The 24,696-nt window shown below is 43.4% G+C and overlaps 1 protein-coding gene across 5 annotated transcripts in view; it reads right to left on the reverse strand.

Annotated features, from left to right (window-relative positions):
* The window catches only part of arhgap22a (Rho GTPase activating protein 22a), a 376,947-nt gene that overhangs the window by 67,439 nt on the left and 284,812 nt on the right, over positions 1–24,696 (reverse strand). Inside the window, exon 1 of one of the 5 annotated variants that reach the window (XM_078530723.1) lies at positions 14,275–14,406. The exons of the other annotated variants lie outside the window; for them this stretch is intronic. Coding sequence (XP_078386849.1) covers positions 14,275–14,326 — 52 coding nt within the window. The 5' untranslated portion in view covers positions 14,327–14,406. Of the gene's footprint in view, positions 1–14,274; positions 14,407–24,696 lie in introns of those variants that run through there. 5 annotated transcript variants of the gene reach the window in all.

Genomic DNA, 24,696 nt, shown 5'->3' on the forward strand with positions numbered 1-24,696 from the left:
AGCATATAGGACAGGCCTGATCATGGTCAATTTTGTTTATTATCAGGCTGTCTGGGTTGTCAACCCTCCAGGATTAGCCTGGAGTCTCCAGGAATTGATGATCAAATCACCTGCTGTGTGCAACCCTGGAGAAAAATGATCGGGACATTAAAAAAGATTGTTTTCTTTTGTCATTTTCTTTGAACCTTTTTCTTTACCTGACATAAAAATATTGAAAATGGTAGGGGAAAATGCTGTTTGGCTGATGGTCAAGCATCATCCAATTGGGTAATGAGTCCTTTTGCTTTCCAATTGGCGTTGGAAGGCAGTGCGTCACAAGGATGGATGTGTTGGCCGAATAATGGCTGGAGAGAGGGTAAGTCATACGATGAAACCTCCAGGAATACACTCAATCAGAGTTGGCAGCTCTAATTATTTTTTGCTCTTCGGTTGTGAGTGGTGAAGACCAAACCACATTTAATGCCGGGACCTGGTAGCCCTGAGATGAAGGTGGCAGTGGGCCTACTTCCTGGGCCCTCTTTGCCATGGTGCTCCCACGATAAACATCTCGGCATTTACTTGCACACAATTCCAACTTCTGGCACTGGCTTTTAACTCCTGTCAGAATCGGAAACCTCAGTCCTGAAACCCGATGCTCCCTGTCTGATCTGACTGCAGTACTTATGATTCAGAGGATTGGCTGGAGGTGAGTTTTCCTTTGTAACACAGCAATGAACAGAGTATCAGAGAGCTCCACAGCTTAAATTAAAGACAAATGTATCCTGTTGTGCAGGTAACAATGGACAGCTAATGAACATTTACAATTTCTATCAGTTTAGTATAATCATGGTGCATTCCCATTTCCTGATTCAATGTTAATCTCACCCCCACACCTCCTGCCAGCTGGTCAGAGGCCAGCTAAGGCTACAGATGTATTCATAACCTACTATAAATATATCACTTACATAGGCCTCCATGGTGTGAGCGAACATTAGAGAATGAGAGAGAGCTCAGAAACGTGTGTTATACAGCATGTGGTAAATCAAACCACAACATCGCAGCCCATGCTACACAAGATTTCTCATCTGCTTCGGTGACAGTGCAGATATCGTGTGACCGCAGGGATGTGGGGTCGGTTGATTAGTTGTGGAGCTGACAGACAATTTGTTAATGCCAAAACGAAGACAGCGAAAACAATAAACTTGGAGACAGGTTACCTCAGTCCCAAAAGTTTCCTCGACCCCTCTTCCCTCCCCTCGCAGCAAGGTCGCACCGGTCGGAGAGGGTGTATCTGGGAAGGTCGCCACAGGGAGAGCCTCAGCAACAGACACAGGTGCAGCTGAATATCTGTCACTCGGAGGCAACACGTGAAAGTGCCGCGATAAATCTGGGTCATGAATCAGCAGCTGCACAATGCACTGAATGTCACTGAATTCAATCCGATCGCATGTTTCTCCTATTGGCCCCCTTGCTCCACATGGTAGTTACAAACAAAACATTCAACAGATGGATCGTTGAACAGTGTAATGCTTGATTGTGGGATGAAGGACTATTTTCTAATCATCAAAGTGCATAACAGCAATGTCCTACACTTATCTGGAGTCTAGAGGTGATGCTGACGGTGTGTATGAATGTAAGTCCATGGAGATTCAAGGTCAAAGGAAAGAAAATTTTCTGTGGTAGATACTGTTGACTTAGGTACTTAAAAAGCAACTCTATACGTGTTTGGTCCAAAACAAGATGCTGATCCTACATTTTATTGGAAGTCTATGTGAAAACAACCCCTGGATGACTCAGTTGTAAATGTGTTCTTTGGTATAGTACCAAGCCTTCAGATCAGCTTGATCCCTGATCGTGAGGTGAGTTTAGCTGCTCTCTGCCACTCTAATGAGAAAAGGCTGATTGCTTTCAGTGTCCTTGGACTAGAGAAGAAAAAAAATCAGCATCACTGACTCCTATGATCATGGACATTTACAGCATAGATGGAGGCCATTCAGCGCAATGTGTCCATGTCGACTGACAAGCAGCCATATCAGTGGAAATCCTTAACAGTAGAAAGTGCCTGGAAAATGGAGGGTAGTATTGGACTTAACTGTGATGTCCCTCTCCCCAGGTTGAGGTACATACAATGGAGGATGGCCATTTTAGCAAAGGGCCAGTGGGCCAGTGGCGGCTTAGCACTTGTCATCCAGAAGCAAAGAAAGTGAATTCAACAGGAGAGGCGAATATTGGGAAATAAAAAGAAACAGATAAGGGTGGAACTTGTCAGTTTGGTCCCTCCTTCATCAAGATTGAGAGATTTTCTGATTACAATAACTGCCCTTTTTTTACATCCAACAGGAATGCCATATGAAACTTGTCAAAGGTCAGAGTTCAACGGCATGCTCGCTATTACTAGAAATTTTGAAGGGGAAAAGTGCTATATGCTTCCTGTAGCCCTGGAGGGGATCAGTTACATATTCCTGCTTGTTAATTAAGAAAAAAATATTGTCCCATTTACACAGGCCGTAACATTAATTTTAATTACTTCAACTAGTTTAAGTGTCAGTTTAGCTCAGTTAGTAGTGCCTTCATTTCTATGGCAGGTGTTGTGGGGTCAAATCCCTCCCACCCCCTCCAGGATCTACATATAGTTGATAAGAAAACAAGGCCCTGTTCGCCTGTGCAAGTTAATGTAAGTGATTGTGCATTACTATATGAAGAAAAGCAGTTATCCTATCTAAAAGTTGTCCTTCAAGCTAGGAACAGGTTTGTTGGACATTTATCTAATTTGCTCGTTGGAGGCCTGTTCTGAGATTGAGTCCTTCTACCTTGGACTCTAGGCCAGGACTTGGTTCTTAGACAGACTGTAGGCATACTTTGGTATCTGCTTAACACTTGTTTATTAGTATTACATCTAAACAGATTACAGAGTCAGCACGTAGCTCTTCAGTATGACTCCAATCTCTCTCTCTCAAGTCTAATGCATGACTGACTAGAGTCAGTGGTACATCATTACCTATGCCATACATTAGCATATTCCATCTGTTCTTTATACTACAAGACCCCCACAGTGTGCAAAATTGGTTGCTGCATTGACTTACATAACAACTGTGAATACACTTCAGAAATTACCCATGCTTTAGAATTCCTGAAAATGTGATCAGGTGCTATGTAAATATAACCTTTTTCTTCTTTGTCCAAGTGAATGTGATTGCATTTTGAATAGTGATGCTGCATTCCTCAGACTGATTGCTATGAAGCTGCTGGCCATATTAAGAGCACATTCCCATTGGGATTCATTTATTCTCATTGGCTCCACAAGGACATTTTGCTGCTGTCTTGATGTATAACCTACTGTCAACCTGTCATCCTGCAGGGCTGCGATTGTGAATGTAGTTTTTGACCATGCTGAGGTTATTAGCAGCACTTTGTTGTGGCAGACTAACGTGACACTAGACAAGGACAGTTAGCACTACCAGCAATCTTCATTTTCTTGAGTGACCAATGAGAGGAACCACCTAATGGGGCCTCGACATGGAGAAGAAACTATCTATTAAATATTAAAACAGGGTGAGGCAAGAGTTGGTATCTAAATCAAGCGGTTCCGGTGACCTGTTATTGGCTGTGTGGGAACTCAGAATTCCAGTCATTGAGTTAGAAGAGACTATCAATTAGGACAGTCCTTACAGTCACAGTTTGAGCTCCTCAGCATTGATGCAATTGGGCTTGCTTTCTAATTGAAACCTCAAAGTTATCTAGCCATGCATTAAAAATTATTTGAGATGTTCCATGGGATATCCTTCTTGGACAGTGTATAAAATCCCATAAAAATATTGAGGCCGGTAATTGTACAATTCTTGTTTGGGCCAATGGCTTCTTTTGTCGCCTTTGTGCTTTTATTAAATTTTAGATCAGGGTGGTCTTATATGCATTGACTTCTTGGTTACAGCACTATTTTGCTGCCCAGTAATCTGGATTACATGAGGGCATCAGCCTGAAATCCTTTTCTCTCTCCACATGCAGATACCTCACCTGCGGAAGTTTTCCGGCATTTTCAGTTTTTATATTCGGAAGAATATCATTCAGTTATCTATCCCAATACCTTCTTTGTTGGAAGGCAAGTTCCTGTTTTGCAATGGACCTAATCCTGGTTCTGTGGAGGATTTGTGTCATGGCGTGTGACAGGTATAGGCACCCGCAGGGTTGGAATGGGAAGTGATGGGGTTTGACCCAGGAAGTGCTCAGAAAACCTGGGTTCAATCAGACTCATGTGACTGCTGAAGCTAAGTGCATGAAGTGGTTTGATCAGAAAATGATTTTCTGCAGTGTCACTGAAAAGCTTGCCCACAAAGAAGTCAATCAAAAGAAAATTGCTAATTCTGGGATGGAAAGTATTTAGTTTTATAAACTGAATCCCTCTAACAGCTCTAGCTGATGAGACATATTATAAGAGGTAGTTTGGGTTCCTTCATAATTGTGACTTTTAAAAAAAATTGAGAATCCTTTCCATTTTCGACCTATTGAATTTCCAGTTGAATTATAGGGCTATATTCCTCTGATATATTTGAGAGCGTAGTATATGACTGCAATATGAATACACTCTCCCAACAGGATACCAGAAGTGGTTTTCTGGGAAAACCACTTTCAGCCACACCATGAGTTTTATATAAATCAGATTCTGACTGAAGTTGCCAGAAAGTTGGGAAATTATTCGTTGGATGAATGTACAATGAATCATCGAGCATCAATTTCCTCTATCCAATGTTAATCATTGTGATAAAGCTTATTACTTTATTCTGACAGTGATTCTAAATTGAGCTAACATCATTTATGTAGCTCCAGTTTGATCCAGTTAGGAAGTTGGAAAGAAACCCGATTACCCTAATGATTCCATGTGGCTGAGAATATAAGAACAGTTTGGGGAAAGGCCTTAACAACCCAATCCTTTTTCAATGGCTTATCACTAAACCTATCCACCTTCTTACCAGATCCCTCCATCTCTTTGCTTCCCCTGTTAGTTGTCTTTTAAACTCATTTAACTCATTGACATTGTCAACCTCAGTAATCTTCCGGGTGACTTATCCCCAAATCTCTTGCTCCTTGAGCTGTTCATGTCATGGTCACTCTGCAATCATTCTATCTGTTGGTGTTGGGATGGTTGATATATTTATGAAGCTCCAGTTGGAGTGCAGGGAATGAGTGCTCACAAACCTAAACTACAAGGCTAGCATAGGCTATCTGCAGTAAAATAGATCCCTTGTTCTGTGGTAGGCACAGCTGTGTGGCTAGGAGTGGTTCTGCAAAATTGCCATGCCAATTGCATGAGTTAAAACCCATAATATATATATATATATCTTGTTCATGATGCAATTAAATTATAAGTATTTCCTGCTTTGCGTTTTTATCTTAGTGTAATGTGGAAATTTAATTCAGACAAATGCAATGAGCACAACGCAGTGCAGAATAGAACAGAAACATAACATAAGAAATAGGAACAGGAGGAGGCCATTTTGCCCATCAGGCATACTGTGCCATTCAATAAGGTAGTGCCTGATCTAATTGTGGCCTTAACTCCACTTGCCTGCCTTCCACCATCCCCCCCATCCACCACCTCCCCCACCAAACACCCATCCACCAGCCCACCACCTCTCACCAACCCAAGTTCTGTACCACCAAACGACTATAAAGGGAATAAGTGCATCAAGTCCTGAAAACAACAAGGAAGAACGCAGACTAAGTGCTTGCCTTCGGTGAAGGAGCCTTATTAATTCTTGTCCAGGCTGATGGACTCAGTGGCGGGAGAGGTGTAGGACGAGCAGGTAATGAATGCACCGTTGCAACTGCTTTACATTATGGCACCCGGTCAAAATGAGTTCCATCCCAAATGTGAGGGAAAACCAGGCGTCGGGCAATGCTCAGTGTTTGCGAGTTTGTCTGTCCCCTCTCACTCATGGATTATGGTCTCTTAGGGCCCAGCTATAGGAATGGTATTGACTGTTCCACAGAGACCATGCTCTGGAATGACTTGGATGGAGAAAAACAAGACATGGCGACATGCCCTGCAAATGGAGAAAAACTGAATCCAAAATGTGTCAAGGGAGAAAATGTTCTCCCGTTATTACTGAAGAGGATCCCTGTTTACACGAGTAACGTTAACGAATGACAGAAATAACACACAGCCCACCCAGGAATTTTGACAACTCCCAAATCTGAGGGTTTCTGTTAACTGGAGCTGGTTTGCCTGACTCGACATGATTAACACTGAAGCTTCTCCCTGAGGCCTCCAGAAATAATAAATTTTTGCTTTACTGTCTCTAGCTATGAAACCCGATAACCAGCATTAGACTGTGTGGAAAGCAAAGTACTGTGGACAATGGAAATCTGAAATAAAGGCCAAAAATACAGGAAACATTCAACAGCATCTATGGAGATAGAACTGTGTTAACATTTTCAGATGGTGGCCATTCACCAGAACTGCATTGGCCGTTTTTATTAATAGATCTTAATGAAATGGCACAATTGTCAGTACTGGTTTAACCTGCGATAAAAGCAAAATACTGCGGATGCTGGAAATCTGAAACAAAAACAGAAAATGCTGGAAAAACTCAGCAGGTCCAACAGCATCTGGTTTGTTTTTATTTGAAACAATGGCTTGATATTTGGCACCAGTAGATGCTGTTGGACCTGCTGAGTCTTTCCAGCATTTCCTGTTTTCGCTTCTGGTTTAACCTGCGCCTGATAAATCACAGAATAGTTACGGTGCAAGAGGAGGCCATTCGGCCCATTGTGTCTGCACCGGCTATTATTAAAATGAGCAAATTGTTTTTGCCCTCGTAAATTTACACTCCTTTACCGCTCGGCAATTCTCACTCCAGAGGTCTTGTGGCGCAGAGGGTAATGTCCCTGTCTCTGAGCCAGAGGCTCCGAGCCCCAGGACTTGATGGTGGAAGGTGCATTTATTACATGATCAAACAGGTTGATTATTAACCTACAAATCCTTTCAATACACCAATGGCAGGTGGTAAGAGTGGGAAAATCTCCTAGCTGGGCAGCCATACTTGACGCAGACTGGTGCTCATCCAGCTATAGCATCTGGTGAAAGGCTGGTGACCTGTTCCAGCAAGAAAATAGCCATGGAAACAGACATAAGCATGTGTTTTGTCTGCCTCGTGTGTCACTCGATGCAGGAAAGAATTAAAGATAGAGAGTTCACATTCCAAGAGGACCATACCCATGTTACTGACCCAGATTCAGAATTTTCCCCCTTGATTGCTTTTCCTTTGTATCCATGGGAAACATCCCTCCACCTTAGAGGTGGCTTAAACTGGAACACATGTGGAATTATAACAGCAAGTTCCTGTACAGTCAGTTTCTCCTATTGTACTTTTGGAGATGGGGGGTTCACTTGTTCTGTCCTCATCTGATTCTACTCCTTCAGATAGTAGCAGAGAGCATATTTAGACATTCAGTCACATCTGCAGAGGTCATAACTGAATTAGGCCCCTGTGCCTGGGAAAATCTTTACTTCCTGCTATTATATAGAAGCTCCTAATGGTCAACCTCCGTTTCCAGTCATTTCTGAATGAGCTGTGCAGAATATATCGGGAATCAACTGGAGCCCTGGCTAACTGTGCCTGCCAACAAACATCCTCATTTACAGGATTGTCTTTACCAGTGGTTAATTGAGTAAGGTCACTATCTTCAACACGGGAGTGGTGGTGGTGGAGGGGGGGAGGGGAATTAAAACGTGGGACTTTTTTTGGCATGATAACATTACATGAGAGCAACAAAATGTGATGTGTTAATGATGCAAGATTTACATCAATTTGCAGCGTTTGGTAACTAAACAGCAAAAGATCTGTCACTTTTTTTTGAAGATTGTGCCATTTTTCAGCGCTTTGATACATATTTGGTTTGGTTTCAGTATTTTAAACATTTGAAGATTATTATTGGGCTTAGGTGCTTGTGAATTAAGTATTGCGTGGAACTTTTTTTGATCAATTATATCTATAATTGGAATGATGCTTCATGCATGTGAAAGAGTTTTGATTAAAGATTTTAAAATAACAAAGAACAGAACTCTAAATCGCCCTTCTGTTGAAGCTGACCTCGTCACTTCTGAACTTCTGTCCTCATTTTTCATTATAATTACAAATTTAATTATCTAGTTTACTTGTGTAGTTGTACCACACAATATAAATAAGTGAAAGCAAAATACTGCAGATACTGGCTCTGAAGAAGGGTCATACGGACTCGAAACGATAACTCTGTTTCTCTCTCCACAGATGCAGTCAGACCTGCTGAGGTTTTCTAGCATTTTCTGTATATATAATATATAAAAAAGTGAAGAGTTTGTGATAGGCCCAATGCTTCTAGACCTAGGACCTAGATTCACCAGGTGTGTAGCTCAGAATTTTCTCAAGTTCAAAGAGTAGAAGCCCCTGCTCCCAGATATTCTCAGCAAAAATTAATATAACTTTTTTTTATTCATTCATGGGATGTGGGCTTCGCTGGCTGGGCCAGCGTTTATTACCCATCCCTAGTTGCCCTTGAGAAGGTGGTGGTGAGCTGCCTTCTTGAACCGCTGCAGTCCAGGTGGTGTAGGTACACCCACAGTGCTGTTAGGGAGGGAGTTCTAGGATTTTGACCCAGCGACAGTGAAGGAACAGCAACATATTTCCAAGTCAGGATGGTGAGTGGCTTGGAGGGGAACTTCCAGGTGATGGTGTTCCCATCTATCTACTGCCCTTGTCCTTCTAGATGGTAGTGTTTGTGGGTTTGGGAGGTGCTGTCGAAGGAGCCTTGGTGAATTCCTGCAGTGCATCTTGTAGATGGTACACACACTGCTGCTACTGTGCGTCAGTGGTGGAGGGAGTGAATGTTTGTGGATGTGGTGCCAATCAAGCAGGTTGCTTTGTCTTGGATGGTGTCAAGCTTCTTGAGTGTTGTTGGTGCTGCACTCATCCAGGCAAGTGGACAGTATTCCATCACACTCCTGACTTGTGCCTTGTAGATGTTGGACATGCTTTGGGGAGTCAGGAGATGAGTTACTCATCGCACTATTTCTAGCCTCTGACCTGCTCTTGTAGCCACAGTATTTCTAAGGCTAGTCCAGTTCAGTTTCTGGTCAACAGTAACCCCCAGGATGTTGATAGTGTGGGATTCAGTGATGGTACTGTTTAATATTTTAGTAAGGGTGACACTCAAAATCTAGTTTTAAAGTCACATGTTCAAAGGGGGAGGGCTTCAACCTCATTGGTTCTAATCCATTGTCAGGCTTCCAAATAGGCCTCTGCGCTTTTTTTTTAGATCAGCATTGACAGAACTATCTGGAAAGACTGGACTGGACAGGCTGGGCTCTCTTCTGTAGAAAAGACAAGACAAGGGTGATCTGAAGATTTATGAAAGGGTTTCGGAGGGTAAGTGTGGAGAATATGTTTCCACTTTTGGGAGAGACCACAGGGGTCATAAATACAAGATGATCACTAATAAATCTAGTGAGGAATTCAGGAGGTATTTCTTTATGAGGAGGGTGGTGAGAATGTGATGTCCGACCACATGGCTGAGGGAGAAAGGAATAGAAGGATATGCTGATCGGATGAGATGAAGTCCGGCAGGAGGAAGTTTGTGTGGAGCACAGATCCATTTGGCCGCACGGTCTCTTTTTGAGCGGAGAATTCACTGTAATTGGAGCTGGAGCTTGGGTATTCCCAGGTGAGGGTTTCTCCTGATCCCATAAGTGAGGAATTGCGACTAAGAGGTGTTTTGGGACTGATGGAATGTGGGTGAGCTGCTGTCAGTCATAAGACAGAGTACAGAAGCAAAAAGAGTGCAGATGCTGGAACTCGGAAATAAATAAGACACGCATAAGACAGAATAAGATGGGAATGATAAATGAGGTAGGAGGCAAATGAGGTCAGTATTGAGAGAGAAGCTGTGTGGTAGCACGGGGAAAAGATATATAGGACAGAGTAAGTAGCGCTGGTTTGGAATACATGCAACATTACCTCTAAGAAACATGAGAAACCATGTGTAAAATGAATCAAATCATAACGCCAATTCTATCGCTATTTAAGATAGCAGTCATTGCAGCACATTGCTTATTGAGATAGTGTCCTTCTCCATAATACAATGTGTAGTGCCATTTAGTGCAGTCAAATACGTAAGAGTGAGCCTTTGTTTCTGCCTGTTGGAATAGTACCTGGTACTGGGGAAGAAATAGCCTCTCACAGTGCATTAGAACACTCAACTGTTGCTTCCATGAGCATCCTTAGTTATCCTGAGAAGGATAGCTATGTAGCATGCTGGGCTACTTCAGACAGCGGTTAAGAGTCAGCCACGTTGGTGTGGGCCTGGAGTTATGTATAGCCTAGACTGACTAAGAGTAGTTTCCTTCCACCCAAAGGGCATTAGCGAATCAACTGTGCGTTTACAACAATTCAACAGATTCAAGTACCAGATTTTTTATTTCCAACTTTCATCTTACTCTGATTTCCAATTCTCGAACTGGGATTTGAACTCCCACTTTCTTGATTCATTTCCCGATTGTGTCAACTGGAGCATTCTTGCCTCTGAGTCACAAGATTCCGGGTTCAAGCCCCACTCCAGGGCTTGAGCACAAAAATCAAGGCTGACACTCCAATGCAGTGCTGAGGGAGTGCTGCACTGTTGGAGGTGCTGCCTTACAGGAGAGACGTTAAACTGAGGCCACATTTGCCTGCTCGGGTGGATGTGGAGGATTCTGTGGCACTATTTTGAAGAAGAGCAGGGAAATTATCCCAGGGATCAGCTTTTCAACTTTAAATGGAGGTGGGAATCGGGTGCAAAGCACTGCACTTAGGTTTTTTCAAAGGAAAAACAAATTTCCTCTGCCTTCCTGTACCCGCACAATTTTCATGTGGTCTTTTCATGGGTCAGGAAGGCTTGGTGTGCAAATCGCAAAAGCAGTCCTTTCAAGGTCCCCAAGGTAATGGCTACAGCCATTATGAATGCTTGGCTGTGTTTCAAAAGCTGTTAATGGCCTCAGCTCAGCAAGTGGTCAATTGATCCTAGAATGATTGACAGTTTTAAGAGGATGTAGTAGCATAATATGCTTTTGATGCGATTTCTTGTTTGTTTATCAACCTAAATGGCACTTAAAGGATTACATTTTTTGTACATTGGAGCAGAGGGTTTTTTTTTTTCCCCAAAATCAACGATAATCTGTTTGAATTCAGGGTTTTATTAGATTGTTTGAGGTTTAAGGTTTTTCAATGATTTTAAAGTAATTCCCATTGCTATTGCATGGCTCTTTAGGACTATATATAGTGCATTATTTGTATTTGTTCATGGGATGTGGGCGTCACTGGCTAGACCAGCATTTATTGCCCATCCCTAATTGTCCTTGTTCAGAGGGCATTTAAGAGTCAACCACATTGCTGTGGGTCTGGAGTCACATGTAGGCCAGACCAGGTAAGGATGGCAGATTTCCTTCCCTAAAGGACATTAGTGAACCAGATGGGTTTTTATAACAATCAGCAATGGTACCGGGTGAGTGCCTATGGAGGCTATGCAGGGGCATGGAGGTGGCAGTGGGGGTGGTTGGGATGTGAGGGGTGAGGTTTAGGGGGCTTTTAAATTATGTTGGGAGCTGGGTTACTCTGTTGGAGACAGTGTGTGGCCTTCTAACCAGTCCACCTCCGCAACCAGGCTCCTCTTGAACTCCATCATGGCTTGCAAAGTGCACTGCAAACCTGAATCCTGTGTGATAAGATAAAAATCCCGGGCAAAGTCATACGTGGGTTAGGTGTGCATTTCGGAAGGTGCAAAAGTGGACAGATCAGGTTTCCCTGAGGCCACACGAAAATCTGGGCCCAAGTGTCCTGGCCAAAATTTATGTCCCATTCAAACTCTCACAAGCAGATCTTCTGGTCATTATCACTGTTACTGTTTGTGGGAGCTTGCTGTGTGCAAATTGACTGCTGTCTTTCTGACATTACAACAGTGACTGCACTTGAAAAAGTACTTTACTGGCTATAAAGCGCTTTGGGACGTTATGAAATGCACTTTAGAAATGCAAGTCTTTCCTTCTTTCATAGCAAATGCAATGCTCTCTCTTCATGATGCTCGAGGGAGTTGTATGAGGTTTCGACAGCTCTCACACAGGAAGGAAGAAGCCAACAGAGAGAGAGAGAGATCATTAATCTTGAAACAATGGTCATAATGAAAAGGAGCCAGTGGCTTGTGAAAATCGCAGTAGCGCGGAGAAACGGTGTTGAAGCTTCTGAAAATTATAGTGGCATTTGGGTCTGAAGGCAGATGAGTCTCTAAAGGGTTCTGTAGACACAGCAGCAGAATCTCCATTTCCACAGTCCTCCCTTAACGTGAGCTTGGAAGCTTCATTGCTAATGTCACACAGTCAGAGGCAATTGTGTTTCTAAGTGGTGGATTGTAGGTATTCAGGAACATCCCTAATGGGGCTAATAGGCATCACCTTTTTTGTGGAGCCTCCAAAAGTAGCCCTTGCATATCAGGTAAAGGAGGTAGGTTAAATCCCCCTCCTATCTCCTGAAGGCACTGCCTCTTGCAGGGCTGTGGTTCTTCAGACACTGCTGGCCCCTCACCCAAAACTGTCGCTCTTCAATACTTGAGTGCCAAAGGTGAAGATTGACAAGGTTTCCTACCAGGAGTAGCGTCACAGCTATATCTGATTCTGGTTTCACCAGAGGTCCACACCCGAGCACTTAGTAATAAAACCATTGAATGGGAGAACTGATTTCCCCCACCCACCACCTCCCTCATAGCCCAGGAATCTGGTGATCATCTACTTTGGCTGAAATCAGGTAGCTGAGCACAAATAAACATAAGTCTGGGATCTTCCTGATCTATGTATCAGTGAATTCTACATCACAATCAACAGGATAGCTGCATGGACAAGCCTGTATAAAAATTCCATCCATGCAACAATACAAACAACAGCTTGCATTATTTATATAGCGCCTTTTTGACATGTTAAAAAAAAAAGTGTCCAAGATGTTTTATAGAAGGGTAACCAGAAGATAAATGTCAACTGGATCCACAATGGCTGGTGAAATTCAAACGAAGATGCGGCAGCTTCCTTTGCTGGAGAGAGTTTATTGATTTTGTTCACAATCAACACTACTCCACCCCACCAGTGTCCCAGCTTTCCCAATTTATCGGTGTGCAAATACTCTTCATCTCTTTAACAATGTAATTGCCATTAAACCTTAGTGTAATTGCTATTAAACGTTAATGTAATTGCTATTAAACGTTAATGTAATTGCAATGCCAAAGATGGAAACACTGAAACAAGTGACAGTCCAAGAGGTATGTATGCTGTCTTAAAGGAGGAGAGGAAGGTGGGGAGGTTTAAATGGCTCTAAATGATTGAAGGCAAAGCACCAACAGTATGCCGACGAAAATTGGATATGCGCAACTGGCCAGAATTGCAGGAGCGCAGAGATCTTGACGGGCAGAAGGAGAGGCTACGGAGCTGGGGAGTGGCAAAGCTATTGAGGGATTTGAACACCAGGATGGAAATTTTAAAATCAAGGTGTGGCTGGACCAGGAGCAAATACAGATCAGTGAGCACAGGGGGTGATGGGTGAATAGAACTTGGTGCGAATTGGGATATAGGCAGCAGAGTGTTGGTCGTGGTCACAAGTTGATAGACTGTGAAAGAGGAGACACTGGTTGTGGGAGATCAGCTCAGGATCAAATAGGCTGCCAAAGCTGGGAACAGTCAAGCGCTCAGCAGGGACAGTGGCCAGGAAGGGGCATGGAGTCGGCAGATTGGGAATGGAGTTTGAGGCAGGAATTAAGCCACGCAGCACTTGTCTCGTCAATGTTGGAGGAAATTTTACTGGGTGTTGGACGAGCAATTTAACAGCACACAGGCGTTGGGGGGGTGGTCAAGGGAAGTGGTGCTGAGGTAGAGCAGGCTGTTGACAGTAACCTTCTGAACTGGAACCTCTTGACTTTGAAAATACACACGTCATTTCCTTGCACACACAAAAAGAAATCCCTTCTGATAAATTTTCCAGAGCAGAATTAGAGAAACACAGGGAACTGTAGAAAACAGAAAACATACTGTAGACGTCTACAATTAATACGCACGCCTCTGTACGTTGTCGGGCTTGGCAGACCCTGCCCTGAAAAAGAGTTTAATGTCACTGAACAACCTTCATGTGCCAGTGACATTTGGCATCAATGTAAGATTTCTTTTTTTCAAAACTGCGAATCACCATTTAATAACTCAAACAAAAACAGCATTTTAGAGAGCAGCAGGACATGCCTTCAGAAGCAGGGACTTACCTCCGTTCAATCCCATTTTCTTTTTTATGTATTTGCCAGAAAAGAAAGGCATTTCTTCCAGGTATCTGCAGCACAACAGATGCTCTCTTTCTTTCTCTCTCTCTCTCTATCTCTGTCTCTATTTTCTGCTGAAGTGAACCAGTGTAGCACTGAGACAGAATGAGCAATTCAGAGGCAGTCCTACGCTATCTGCTAAACCAGAGTTCATGCCAGATAAAGAAGCATTCCCAGCTGGGTGCGAGGCACAGCAGAATGAAAGCTGGCCGTCTGCTCTGCGGCTCCTGCTCCTCTCGAACTGGAAGACTGAGCGGGGAATGTTCTGATGATTCCCGTGCAAAGAGGAAGATTGCCAGCACACAGCACTTCTCCAATTACTCACTGTCTGCGCTATCAGAAATGTGTGGGTAACATACCAGACATCAGACCCCTGGCAGTCGCACACTCATCCCCTGCATCACACATTCATCTTCGGCCAGATGAAAATTAAAACTTGGTTTCCCATTGCACAAATTGCTTAAAATCAATGGAGGGAATGGGGAAATCACAGGAACACTGGGCCTGATTTTTTAATTCAGTTCAAAAACTCCATTCGCTTACACAAGAGTTAAAACTGGACTCACTGTTTTTCCTTAAAGTGCATTTGAGATTTATTATTGCCACTGCATGGAATACCACGGATAGAAGAAACAGACTGGTTATTTCAATGTAAGGGGATATAAGATGGTTTTCATGCCTTAACTGATTCTGGTTTGAGGATAACTTGCGCCTAGGTAAAAGTGCTTGTGACTGTCATCAGATTTCAGCCCTCCACCTTGTGTGCTGCCCTCCCTGATCAACACACGTTTAAAAAAAAATAGCTCAGTGCTGACCCAGTGCCTCCACGTAAATAGCCAGTACTTAGTTACTTAAAGAGATGGTCCTCCGAGGAGAGGGAAAAACTGCATGGTATTCTCAGCACGATGTCGTACGAAAATTCGATGTGTTCTCGTTCACTTGTTTCCTGAGCAGCCAGGCAGATTTACCCAATACTCTTTACAGGATGCTCGAAGGGTTTTTTTCTTTTGATTCTTCTCTCACCGAGGGGAGTTGCTCCTTAGGGATCCACTGATAAAGCCTCTTCTGCCTGACCTAAATGGTGGATCACCTTGGCAGCCCGGCGCAGTGTCACTAAGAAGCACCTAATTGAATTTTATTTCTGAAAGAAGTCATAACATTGAGGAGACCTTTCGCATCATTTGTGACTAAGGAAGAACTAGTTTGTATTAAAAAGCGCTCCCCCCTTATTCCTTAAATCCCTTTAATGTCTGAAATGGTGGTCGAGGCAGAAACCCTCATCGTGTTTGCACAATGCTTGGGTACGCAATTGAGTCGATGTAACCTACAGAGCTATGGATCAAGGGCTGGAAAGTGGGGTTAGGTGGGATAGCATTTTTTCAGCCAGCACGAACATGATAAACCAAATGGCTGCCTCCTGTACATAAATCTTTGTGTGTTTCTAAATAAGGAAGTCCTCCGCCTGGGTTATACACACAGCATAAAAGTGATATTGTAACAGTGAGTAGAGATGAGGAAAATGTTTCCTGAGTCATAGCAACCCATATGTGTGAACAGTACTCAGTGGTTCAGTCACAGCACCGTCTCTCCCTCTGCCTCATCTGTAGCTGGTAGGATTTTTTTAATATAGGGAAACCTTAACACTTGTGAGTAACGCCATGAATCACCCATGACACTGCTAAAAACAACCAGAAGTGATGCTCTGTAGCGACTGGGGGCACTCAACAGAGCTTGGAAAGTTCAAGAATGCATAGACTCAAGCAAACAGCCTTTTGTTTCCATGGCAACTCCTGTGCCTGGGTGTTCAAAGCTAAAACACCAGCCGTTGCGAACATGTTCCACAAATTTCCTTCAAAAGGTATTCCTCCACTAGCTTCTTTTTGTTTAGAGTGTTGATGGGGCTGCAGTATTTTTCTTCACCGCGTTGGGAGGTTGTCAGCTCCCTGTACAATGCCCACTCTGTCATGTACACTGGTACTTAGTGGGCTCATGCTTCACTGTGCTAAGTGTAGTGCTTAATAGATAGAGCTGAACTTAACGGAGCATTGGGGTTTTGAACCAGGCTCCTGCGAAATTTGCACTTTTTTTTACCTTATGGGTTCCGCAAAAGGTGGAAGAACACTGGTTGCAAACAGGGTTGTTTTTCCTCTTGCCTACCTTCTCCCATGCCTTGGATAGAAAGACACTAGACAGCAAACTCTGCAGTCAGGTACTGGCCAGAAAAGATGGTGGCCTCTTAAGGTGGTGGGAAAAACCCACGTGAGTCTCAGTCCCATTGAGTTCACAAGCCCCCACCTTGTGCTTTGCTGCACGAGAGATGACAGGATAAGGTAAGCGAGTTAGAAATGGCGTACCAATGCAAGGCAATGATGGTTGGTGCCACCAACTCTAGTTACCACATAAACCTTATGCAACATTGGAAACGCAATGGCACTTTCGAAAACTGTTCACTCCTTTATACAACCTGACCTTTGCTCCAGGTAATTAGATATTTCACGTTGCTTCTCGACTTCTAATTCTTGACTTCTTATAATAACCTCTACTGTCGATAATTACTGCCACTGACACATTATGTGAATGCTGGACCAGTGTGAACAATTCATTCAAAAATCAGATTGCAGGGTGTTTGAGGAAGCCACCAAAGTAGTTATTATCTTCTCAACAGAAGGTATTTTAGACAGTTGTAAAAGTGCCCTTTCTAGTCATAAGCTTGTTGTATAAATATGGTTCTTTCCCAGGGCTCTCAGTGGCTGGTTTCTAAGCAGGGCACTGGCACAACATATCCAACAGAAGGTTACAAGTCCCAGAGAGTCCAGGGCCAAAGGAAATGCTGCTAATGGTATAAACCACAAAGAATGGCCCTTCATGTCTTTAAGGCTATAACAGAACAGGATTCAATGGCTCTTACAGAGATTGTCATCCAAACTCTCTGATACTAATACATAGTCATATGTTTTCAGTGACATTACACAAGGGTGTCACTTTTCAATAAGGAAAAGATTGTTCTGCCAGGTAAGGTATATTGTGCTTGGGTGGAGGTATATCATTTTAAATGCCGTTTGAAGAAGAGAGAACCTTAGGTGAATCAGGGTTTAATTAATGTTTGCCGACTACTAAATGTGGCTTTTGAGGCTGCAAAGGAGGATGCTTAATTATTTATTATTCTCAATTGCAGACTTAAATCTTTTTTGCATTGATCCTTGAGGTGGAAATGGACTGATTAAATTTGGGCCTCAGAGTAAAGGGAAAATTATTGCCTTACAACAGGATCTTTGAGAAGCACCACTCTTTCGAAAGCTAAGCTGCATATCCACCTCTGAGCGATTCTTCGTTTTGTCCTGTTTCCCTTTGGTTATGGCGGATGTTAACCTGGTGATGAAGTTGCCCAAGAATAGAGTTCAAAAAAGAACCTTCTTAATTTTAAAGATGTCTATTGGCCAACCCTCAGCCTTCTCTTTCCAAGGAGGAAGGTAACACAGCCTGTTCATCCTTTCCTGATGGGTATAAACTTGCATATCTGGTATCATCCTTGTGAATCTTTTCTTTCTCTTGACATCCTCTCCAGTGCCTCTGCATTCTTTTTATAATACGGTGACCAGAATTGTACAGTACTCCCAAGAGTGTTCTAATCAAGGTTCAATACAAGATAACATGACTTACCAAGTCCCACCTTGGGACCCTGTAAATCAACCTGTAAATCCTTCTAATGCACCTGTGGCAGGTGGTAAGAGTGGGAGAGTCTGCTTGACAGCGGTAACTGCAGTGCAACAGCCTCCTCATGTTTAAAGACTCTGTGACGAGGGTCCTCCTCACTTCAAGGGACTACCAGAGAGAGAGAGAGAGCATAACTTCTCTACTTTTCAATTCTAACCCTCCAGATATAAACCCTAGTGCTTTGCTTGATTTTTTTAAGTCATATTAGCTTCTTTTAGTGAATTCTGTACTTGTACTCCCAGATATATTTGCTCTTCAGTCCTGTTCAGATTTGTATTTTCTAAGTAACATGTGATCTCCAGGACTAAGCAGCCTGCTTGATTGGCACCCCTTCCACAAACATTCACTCCCTCCGCCACCAACGCACATTAGCAGCAATGTGTACCATCTACAAGATGCACTGCCGAAACTCACCAAGGCTCCTTAGACAGCACCTGCCAAACTCACGGCTGCTACCATCTAGAAGGACGAGGGCAGCAGATACATGGGAACACCACCGCCAAGATGTTCCCCTCCAAGCCACTCACCATCCTGACTTGGAAATATATTGCCGTTTCTTCGCTATTGCTGGGTCATAAGCCTGGAACTCCTTCCCTAACAGCACTGTGCGTGCATCTACACCACATGGAAAACTCTCCGCTGGTTGGAGTCATATCTAGCACAAAGGAAGATTGTTGTGGTTGTTGGAGTTCAATCATATCAGTCCCAGGACATCACTGCAGGAGTTCCTCAGGGTAGTGTCCTAGGCCCAACCATCTTCAGCTGCTTCATCAATGACCTTCCTTCCATTATAAGGTCAGGAGTCAGGATGTTCACTGATGATTGCAAAATGTTCAGCACCATTCGTGACTCCTCAGATACTGAAGCAGCCCATGTCCAAATGCAGCAAGATCTGGACAATATCCAGGCTTGGGCTGACTAGTGGCAAGTAACATTTGTGCCACACTAGTTCCAGGCAATGACCATCTCCAACAAGACAGAATTTGACCATCGCCTCTTGATATTCAATGACATTGCCATCGCTGAATCAACATCCTGGGGGTTACCATTGACCAGAAACTGAACATGGCTAGCCGTATAAATACCGTGGCTACAAGAGCAGGTCAGAGGCTAGGACTTCTGCGGAGAGTAACTCACCTCCTGATTCCCCAAAGCCTGTCCATCATCTACAAGGCACAAGTCAGGAGTGTGATGAAATTCTCTCCACTTGCCTGGATGAGTGCAGCTCCATAAAACACTCAAAAAGCTAGACACCATCCAGGACAAAGCAGCCCATTTGATTGGCACCACATCCACAAACATTCACTCCCTTCACCACCAACACATAGTAGCAGCAGTGTGTACCATCTACAAGATGCACTGCAGGAACTCACCAAGGCTCCTTAGGCAGCACCTTCCAAGCTCGACATCATCCAGGACAAAGCAGCCTGCTTGATTGACATCTCATCCACCACCCTAAACATTCACTTGATCCCTCCACCACTGATGCACAAGATGCACTGCTGCAACTCACCAAGGCTGCACCTTCAAAACCCGTGACCTCTGCCATCTAGAAGGACAAGGGCAGCAGATGCATGGGAACACCACCACTTGGAAGTTACCCTCCAAGCCACTCACCATCCTGACTTGCAAATATATTTTGTCATTCCTTCACTGTCGCTGGGTCAAAATCCTGGAACTCCCTCCCTAACAGCACTGTGGGTGTACCTACACCACTTGGACTGCAGCGGCTCAAGAAGGCAGCTCACCACCAGCTTCTCAAGGGCAATTAGGGATGGGCAATAAATACTGGCCCAGCCAGCAACACCCATATCCCATGAATGAATAAAAAGAAAAAAAAAATTGGTGTCATTCTGTCATTCGCAAATTTAGAAATTGTTTTTGATTTCAAAGTTTACACTGTTAATGTAAACTGTGAATGGCAGTGGCTCCATGACTGGTCCTTAAGGGACCCACTTCCTACCTTCTGCCATTCTGAATAGCTACTCTTTACCCCTACTCTGCTTTCTGACATGCAGCCAGCAAGCTATGCACTGTGCTACTTATTCCCTAACTCTATATGCTCTGAATTTATTCATTAACCTATTATGTGGCACCTTCTACCAGGTTCATTGGAGGATGTACTTTATAAAGTTGGCGATTGTGTTGTACCATGACATGTGCAGTGTAATCTGCTAAGATGGTGCTGTGTACAAACAATTAAACTCCCTTGGTGAATGGCCTCAGCAGTTTACAACTATAGTGATTTGAGCACATAACCTGGGCTCACACTCCGGTGCAGTACTGAGGGAAGTTTACATTATAGAAAATGTCATCTTCCAGATGAGACAATAAACCAAGGCCACATCTGCCCTCTTATGTGGACGTGAAAGATCCCATGGCACTACTCAAAGAAGAACAGGAGTGTTGGCCCTGATTTCCATGCCAATATTTATCCCTGAACATTGCTAAAATAGATTTTCTGCTATTTGTAGGAGCTTCCTGTGTACAAATTGGCTGCTACCTTTCTTGCACTGCAACAGTGAGTGCACATCAAAAGTACTACATTGGCTGTAAAGCACTTTAGGATATTCAGAGGTCCTGAAAGGGATTCTATAAATGCAAGTCCTTTTTTTTTTAGTTACCTGAGGCTACCTATTTAGAGCAATGGTGTGAAAGGGATTGGCTATTTTAACATGTTAACATTGGCGACTCCTCAGATACTGAAGCAGTCCATGTCCAAATGCAGCAAGACCTGGGCACATCCAGGCTTGGGCTGGCAAATGACAAGTAACATTCATGCCACACAAGTGCCAGGCAATGACCATCTCCGACAAGAGAGAATCCAACCATCTCACCTTGACATTCAATGACATTATCATTGCCAATGAATCCCCCGCTATCAACATCCTGGAGGTAATCACTGACTAGAAACTGAACTGGACCAGCCACATAAATACTGTGGCTATAAGAGCAGGTCAGAGGCTGGGAATTCTGTGATGAATAACTCACCTACTGACTCCTCAAAAACTGTCCATGATCGACAAGGCACAAGTCAAGAATGTGATGAAATACTCTCCGCTTGCCTGGATGAGCGCAGCTCCAACAACACTCAAGGAACTTGACACCATCCAGACAAAGCAGCCCGCTTGATTGGCACCACATTCACCACCTTCAACATTCACTCCCTCCACCATCGATGCACAGTGGCAGCAGTATGTACCACCTACAAGATGCACTGTAGGAACTCACCAAGGCTCCTTAGACAGTACCTTCCAAACCCATGGCCTCTGCCATCTAGGTGGACAAGGGCAGCAGATGTATAGGAACACCACCACCTGCAAAATGCCCTCCAAGCCACTCACCATCCTGACTCGGAACTATATTGGCCGTTCCTTCACCGTCACTGGGCCAAAATCCTGGAACCCCTTCCCTAACAGCACTGTGGGTGTATCTACACCACATAGGCTGTAGCAGTTCAAGAAGGTGGCTCACCACAAACTTATCAAGGGCAATTAGGGATAGGCAATAAATTCTGGCCTAGGCAGAGATGCCCACACTGTGTGAACGAATAAAAAAAATGTCACTAACATGCTCCAACTCCCAGACTACCCATGAACAATGTTAACACTTTGAGCATAATATTAGCCCTTGAAAAGAAGCTTCCTTCTTATTTGTGTGGCAAGAGTTAATCACCATCTTTACCATTTAAGCCAGTCATGTATTATACAGAAATTCACAGCAAAGAAACAAGCTACTTGGCCCGCTGGTGTTTATATGCAGCATGCAAGCCTCCTCCCACCTTAATTCATCTCATTCTATCAATATAATCTTCTAATCCTTTCCTGCTCAAGCAATTATCGAGCTTCCCCTTTAAATGGTCATTGAAAAGGTCTTATCAAATAGACAGAGAACTACAAACCTAGCAAAGAAGAAGCAGTTCCATGTTAATCGGTGTATGTATGAACGTGTGACAATCTTCAGTTAACAGCAGACTTGTAGGTTTATTTATACATTCAACCCTGAATTCTTCACTTTCACCTGACTTGCCTTTTTCAGACCCTTCCATTGAACAGTGTCTTTGTTGACTGTTCCCCCTCCTGCTAAAAGTGCCAACTTATTTATAAACCTGTAAGTTTTCTTTTTATATGTGAGGAGCACTTTATAAATCATAACATACCCTTAGAAGAGTTGCTTCAAATAGCTTTGTCCAATATTGCAACAGATGCTCCTGAGCATGGGCATCATTGCACGCTATCATATAAAGCTTATGGTGTCGAAATTGATTTGATAGCACTCCTGTGAAGCACCTTGGGAAGTGTTCCTACATTAATAGCAGGACACAAATAGAAGTTTGTTATTTTTGTATAATGAATAGCTGGAAGCGATTAGATGGTGGAAATCTCATTGGGTTTGGTGTCTCAGTCCATGATATCAAACTCGGAACTGACAGAGTACAGCTGTCAAATCAAAATTGAGGTCGGGTTACAGCTTGCAACTACTCCCATGTTTTTCAAAGCAATGATGAATTCAAAGGGAGAAATTCTATTCTATTATTCTCTGTCCATTTTGCTGCTGCATCAAAAGTCAAACATTTCTTTGTAGTTTTGTCCAAATGATAACCATTTTTTGAGGTGTTCTATCCAGCTTTATGAGGTTGATTGCCAGTGGATAACACGATCAGGATAAACTCAGGCCCAAATTTTTTTGCAGAGATTGGAGGGTTCTGTGCCTTGGCCAAAATGGCGCCAGAACCCTGAATCTGGAAGTCACACCCCTACTTCTGACAGATGATGGTGGGGGGAGTGGGGGGTAGGAGGGGGGGTGCAGTGCCAGGACGTGATTCGCACATCCAATCCCACCAGATCCCAGCGAGGCCATTTAAACTCAGTGCTGAGTTCAAACGGATCCCGTTTACGCTGGAGCGAGGTCTATTCCCCACAGTGTGTGAACGTGTGTAAAAGCTGGATAGAGTCTGTGGAACTGTCAAGCTGTCATGAATTTAAATCCCCTGCTCTTTAAACTTTGAAAAACACCAGCCTTTTGTGTGCCTGAGTTGAAAGAAATTGGTGCTTGCAATTTCAATGGCTGTTTGTTGACATAAGTTTGAGGGTTATCATTATATTATTAGTACTGCTTGGCTGCACTGCTCCTACAACCTATCAGTATCACAGTGGGGGGCATGCAAGTTCATAGTTTGACAGCTGCAAGTGGTTATAAAGGGATTACTGCCTTTGATATGGGACTAATGTTTCATATTACATACTTGAGGGGATTTAAATGTATTGAATTTGCTTTTATCAGTATGTTTTTTTTAATATAGTGAAGTCCATGATAGATACTTAGAACTCTATTTTATTTAATCTCAGCATAGCTCCTGGGGTCTGCCCATGGTGGATACTGGGTGAGTTGGCATGGAGGGGGTAAGGGCAAATGGTGGTGGGACATGAATTAACATGAGTAGGCACTAAGTTGACATAGAGGCTATAAGGGACCATGTGGATGGGTAGAGGGACATAGGTTGGCATAGAGGGTATGAGGGGCCATGGGGGGGTGCATGGGGAGCATGAGGTGGCATGATTTGGCATGGATGGAGCCTGCAAAATTTGTGGGGGTGGTGAGGGGGTGAAGACTAGGGGGCCTGATGGTTTTTATTATAACTGGGATGGAGTCCCAGAGCACTGAGGCAGGTCTTTTAACCAGCCTACCATTTTCCTGCCTTCTCACCCTAACCCTTGACTCCCTTGTCAACCAAATATTTGTCTAACTCAGCCTTGAATACATTCAATGACTCAGCCTCCACTGTTGTGTTGTGATGTGTATGTACCTTTAAGTATACGTATCTTAAACTGTTGTCCATCACAAGACATGATGTGACCTATAATCCCATTACTCTGTAGACAGAACACAGCAGCAGTCCTACAGTTCAGACATGTCTATATAGCTTCCCAGTTAACATTGTCTATATATAGTCTTACCTTCAAATGAAGAACCCACATTATTGTTTTATCAGTCCTTGCCGTATGACTGGTACAATAAACAAGCAAAAGCAACATCCACTGCTCATTGGGGAAGAGAGTTATAAACACTAACAGCCCTCTCTGAGAGAAAAAAATCTCCTCATCTCTGTCTTAAATGGGCGACCCCTTATCTTTAAATTGTACCCCGGTTCTAAGTTCTAGCTTTCCCCAAGAGGAAACATTTTCTCAACATCTACCCTGCCAAGCCCCCTCAGGATCTTACATGTTTCAATAAGATCACCTCTCATTCTTCCAAATCTAGGACCAACCTTCCTAACCCTTTCCTCATAAGACAACTCTTTCATCACAGGAATCAGCCTAGTGAACCTTCTCTGAACTACTTCCAATGCAAATGTATCTCTCCTTAAGTAAGGTGACCAAAACTGTACACAATCCTCTGGGTGCGCTCTCACCAATGCCCTGTACAGTTGTAGCAACACTTCATACTCCGTTCCCTTTGCATTAAAGGCCAACATTCTATCTGACTTCCTAATAACTTTCTGTACCTGCATGCTAACTTTTTATGATTCATGGGCGCGGACACCCAGATCCTTCTGTACTGCCACATGCTCCAGTCTCCATTTAAATAATATTCTGCTTCTCTGTTCTTTCTGTCAACGTGGACAAGTTCACGTTATCCCACATTATACTCCAA

The sequence above is a fragment of the Cetorhinus maximus genome, chromosome 27, assembly GCF_964194155.1.
Source record: "Cetorhinus maximus chromosome 27, sCetMax3.hap1.1, whole genome shotgun sequence".
Classification (NCBI taxonomy): domain Eukaryota; kingdom Metazoa; phylum Chordata; class Chondrichthyes; order Lamniformes; family Cetorhinidae; genus Cetorhinus; species Cetorhinus maximus.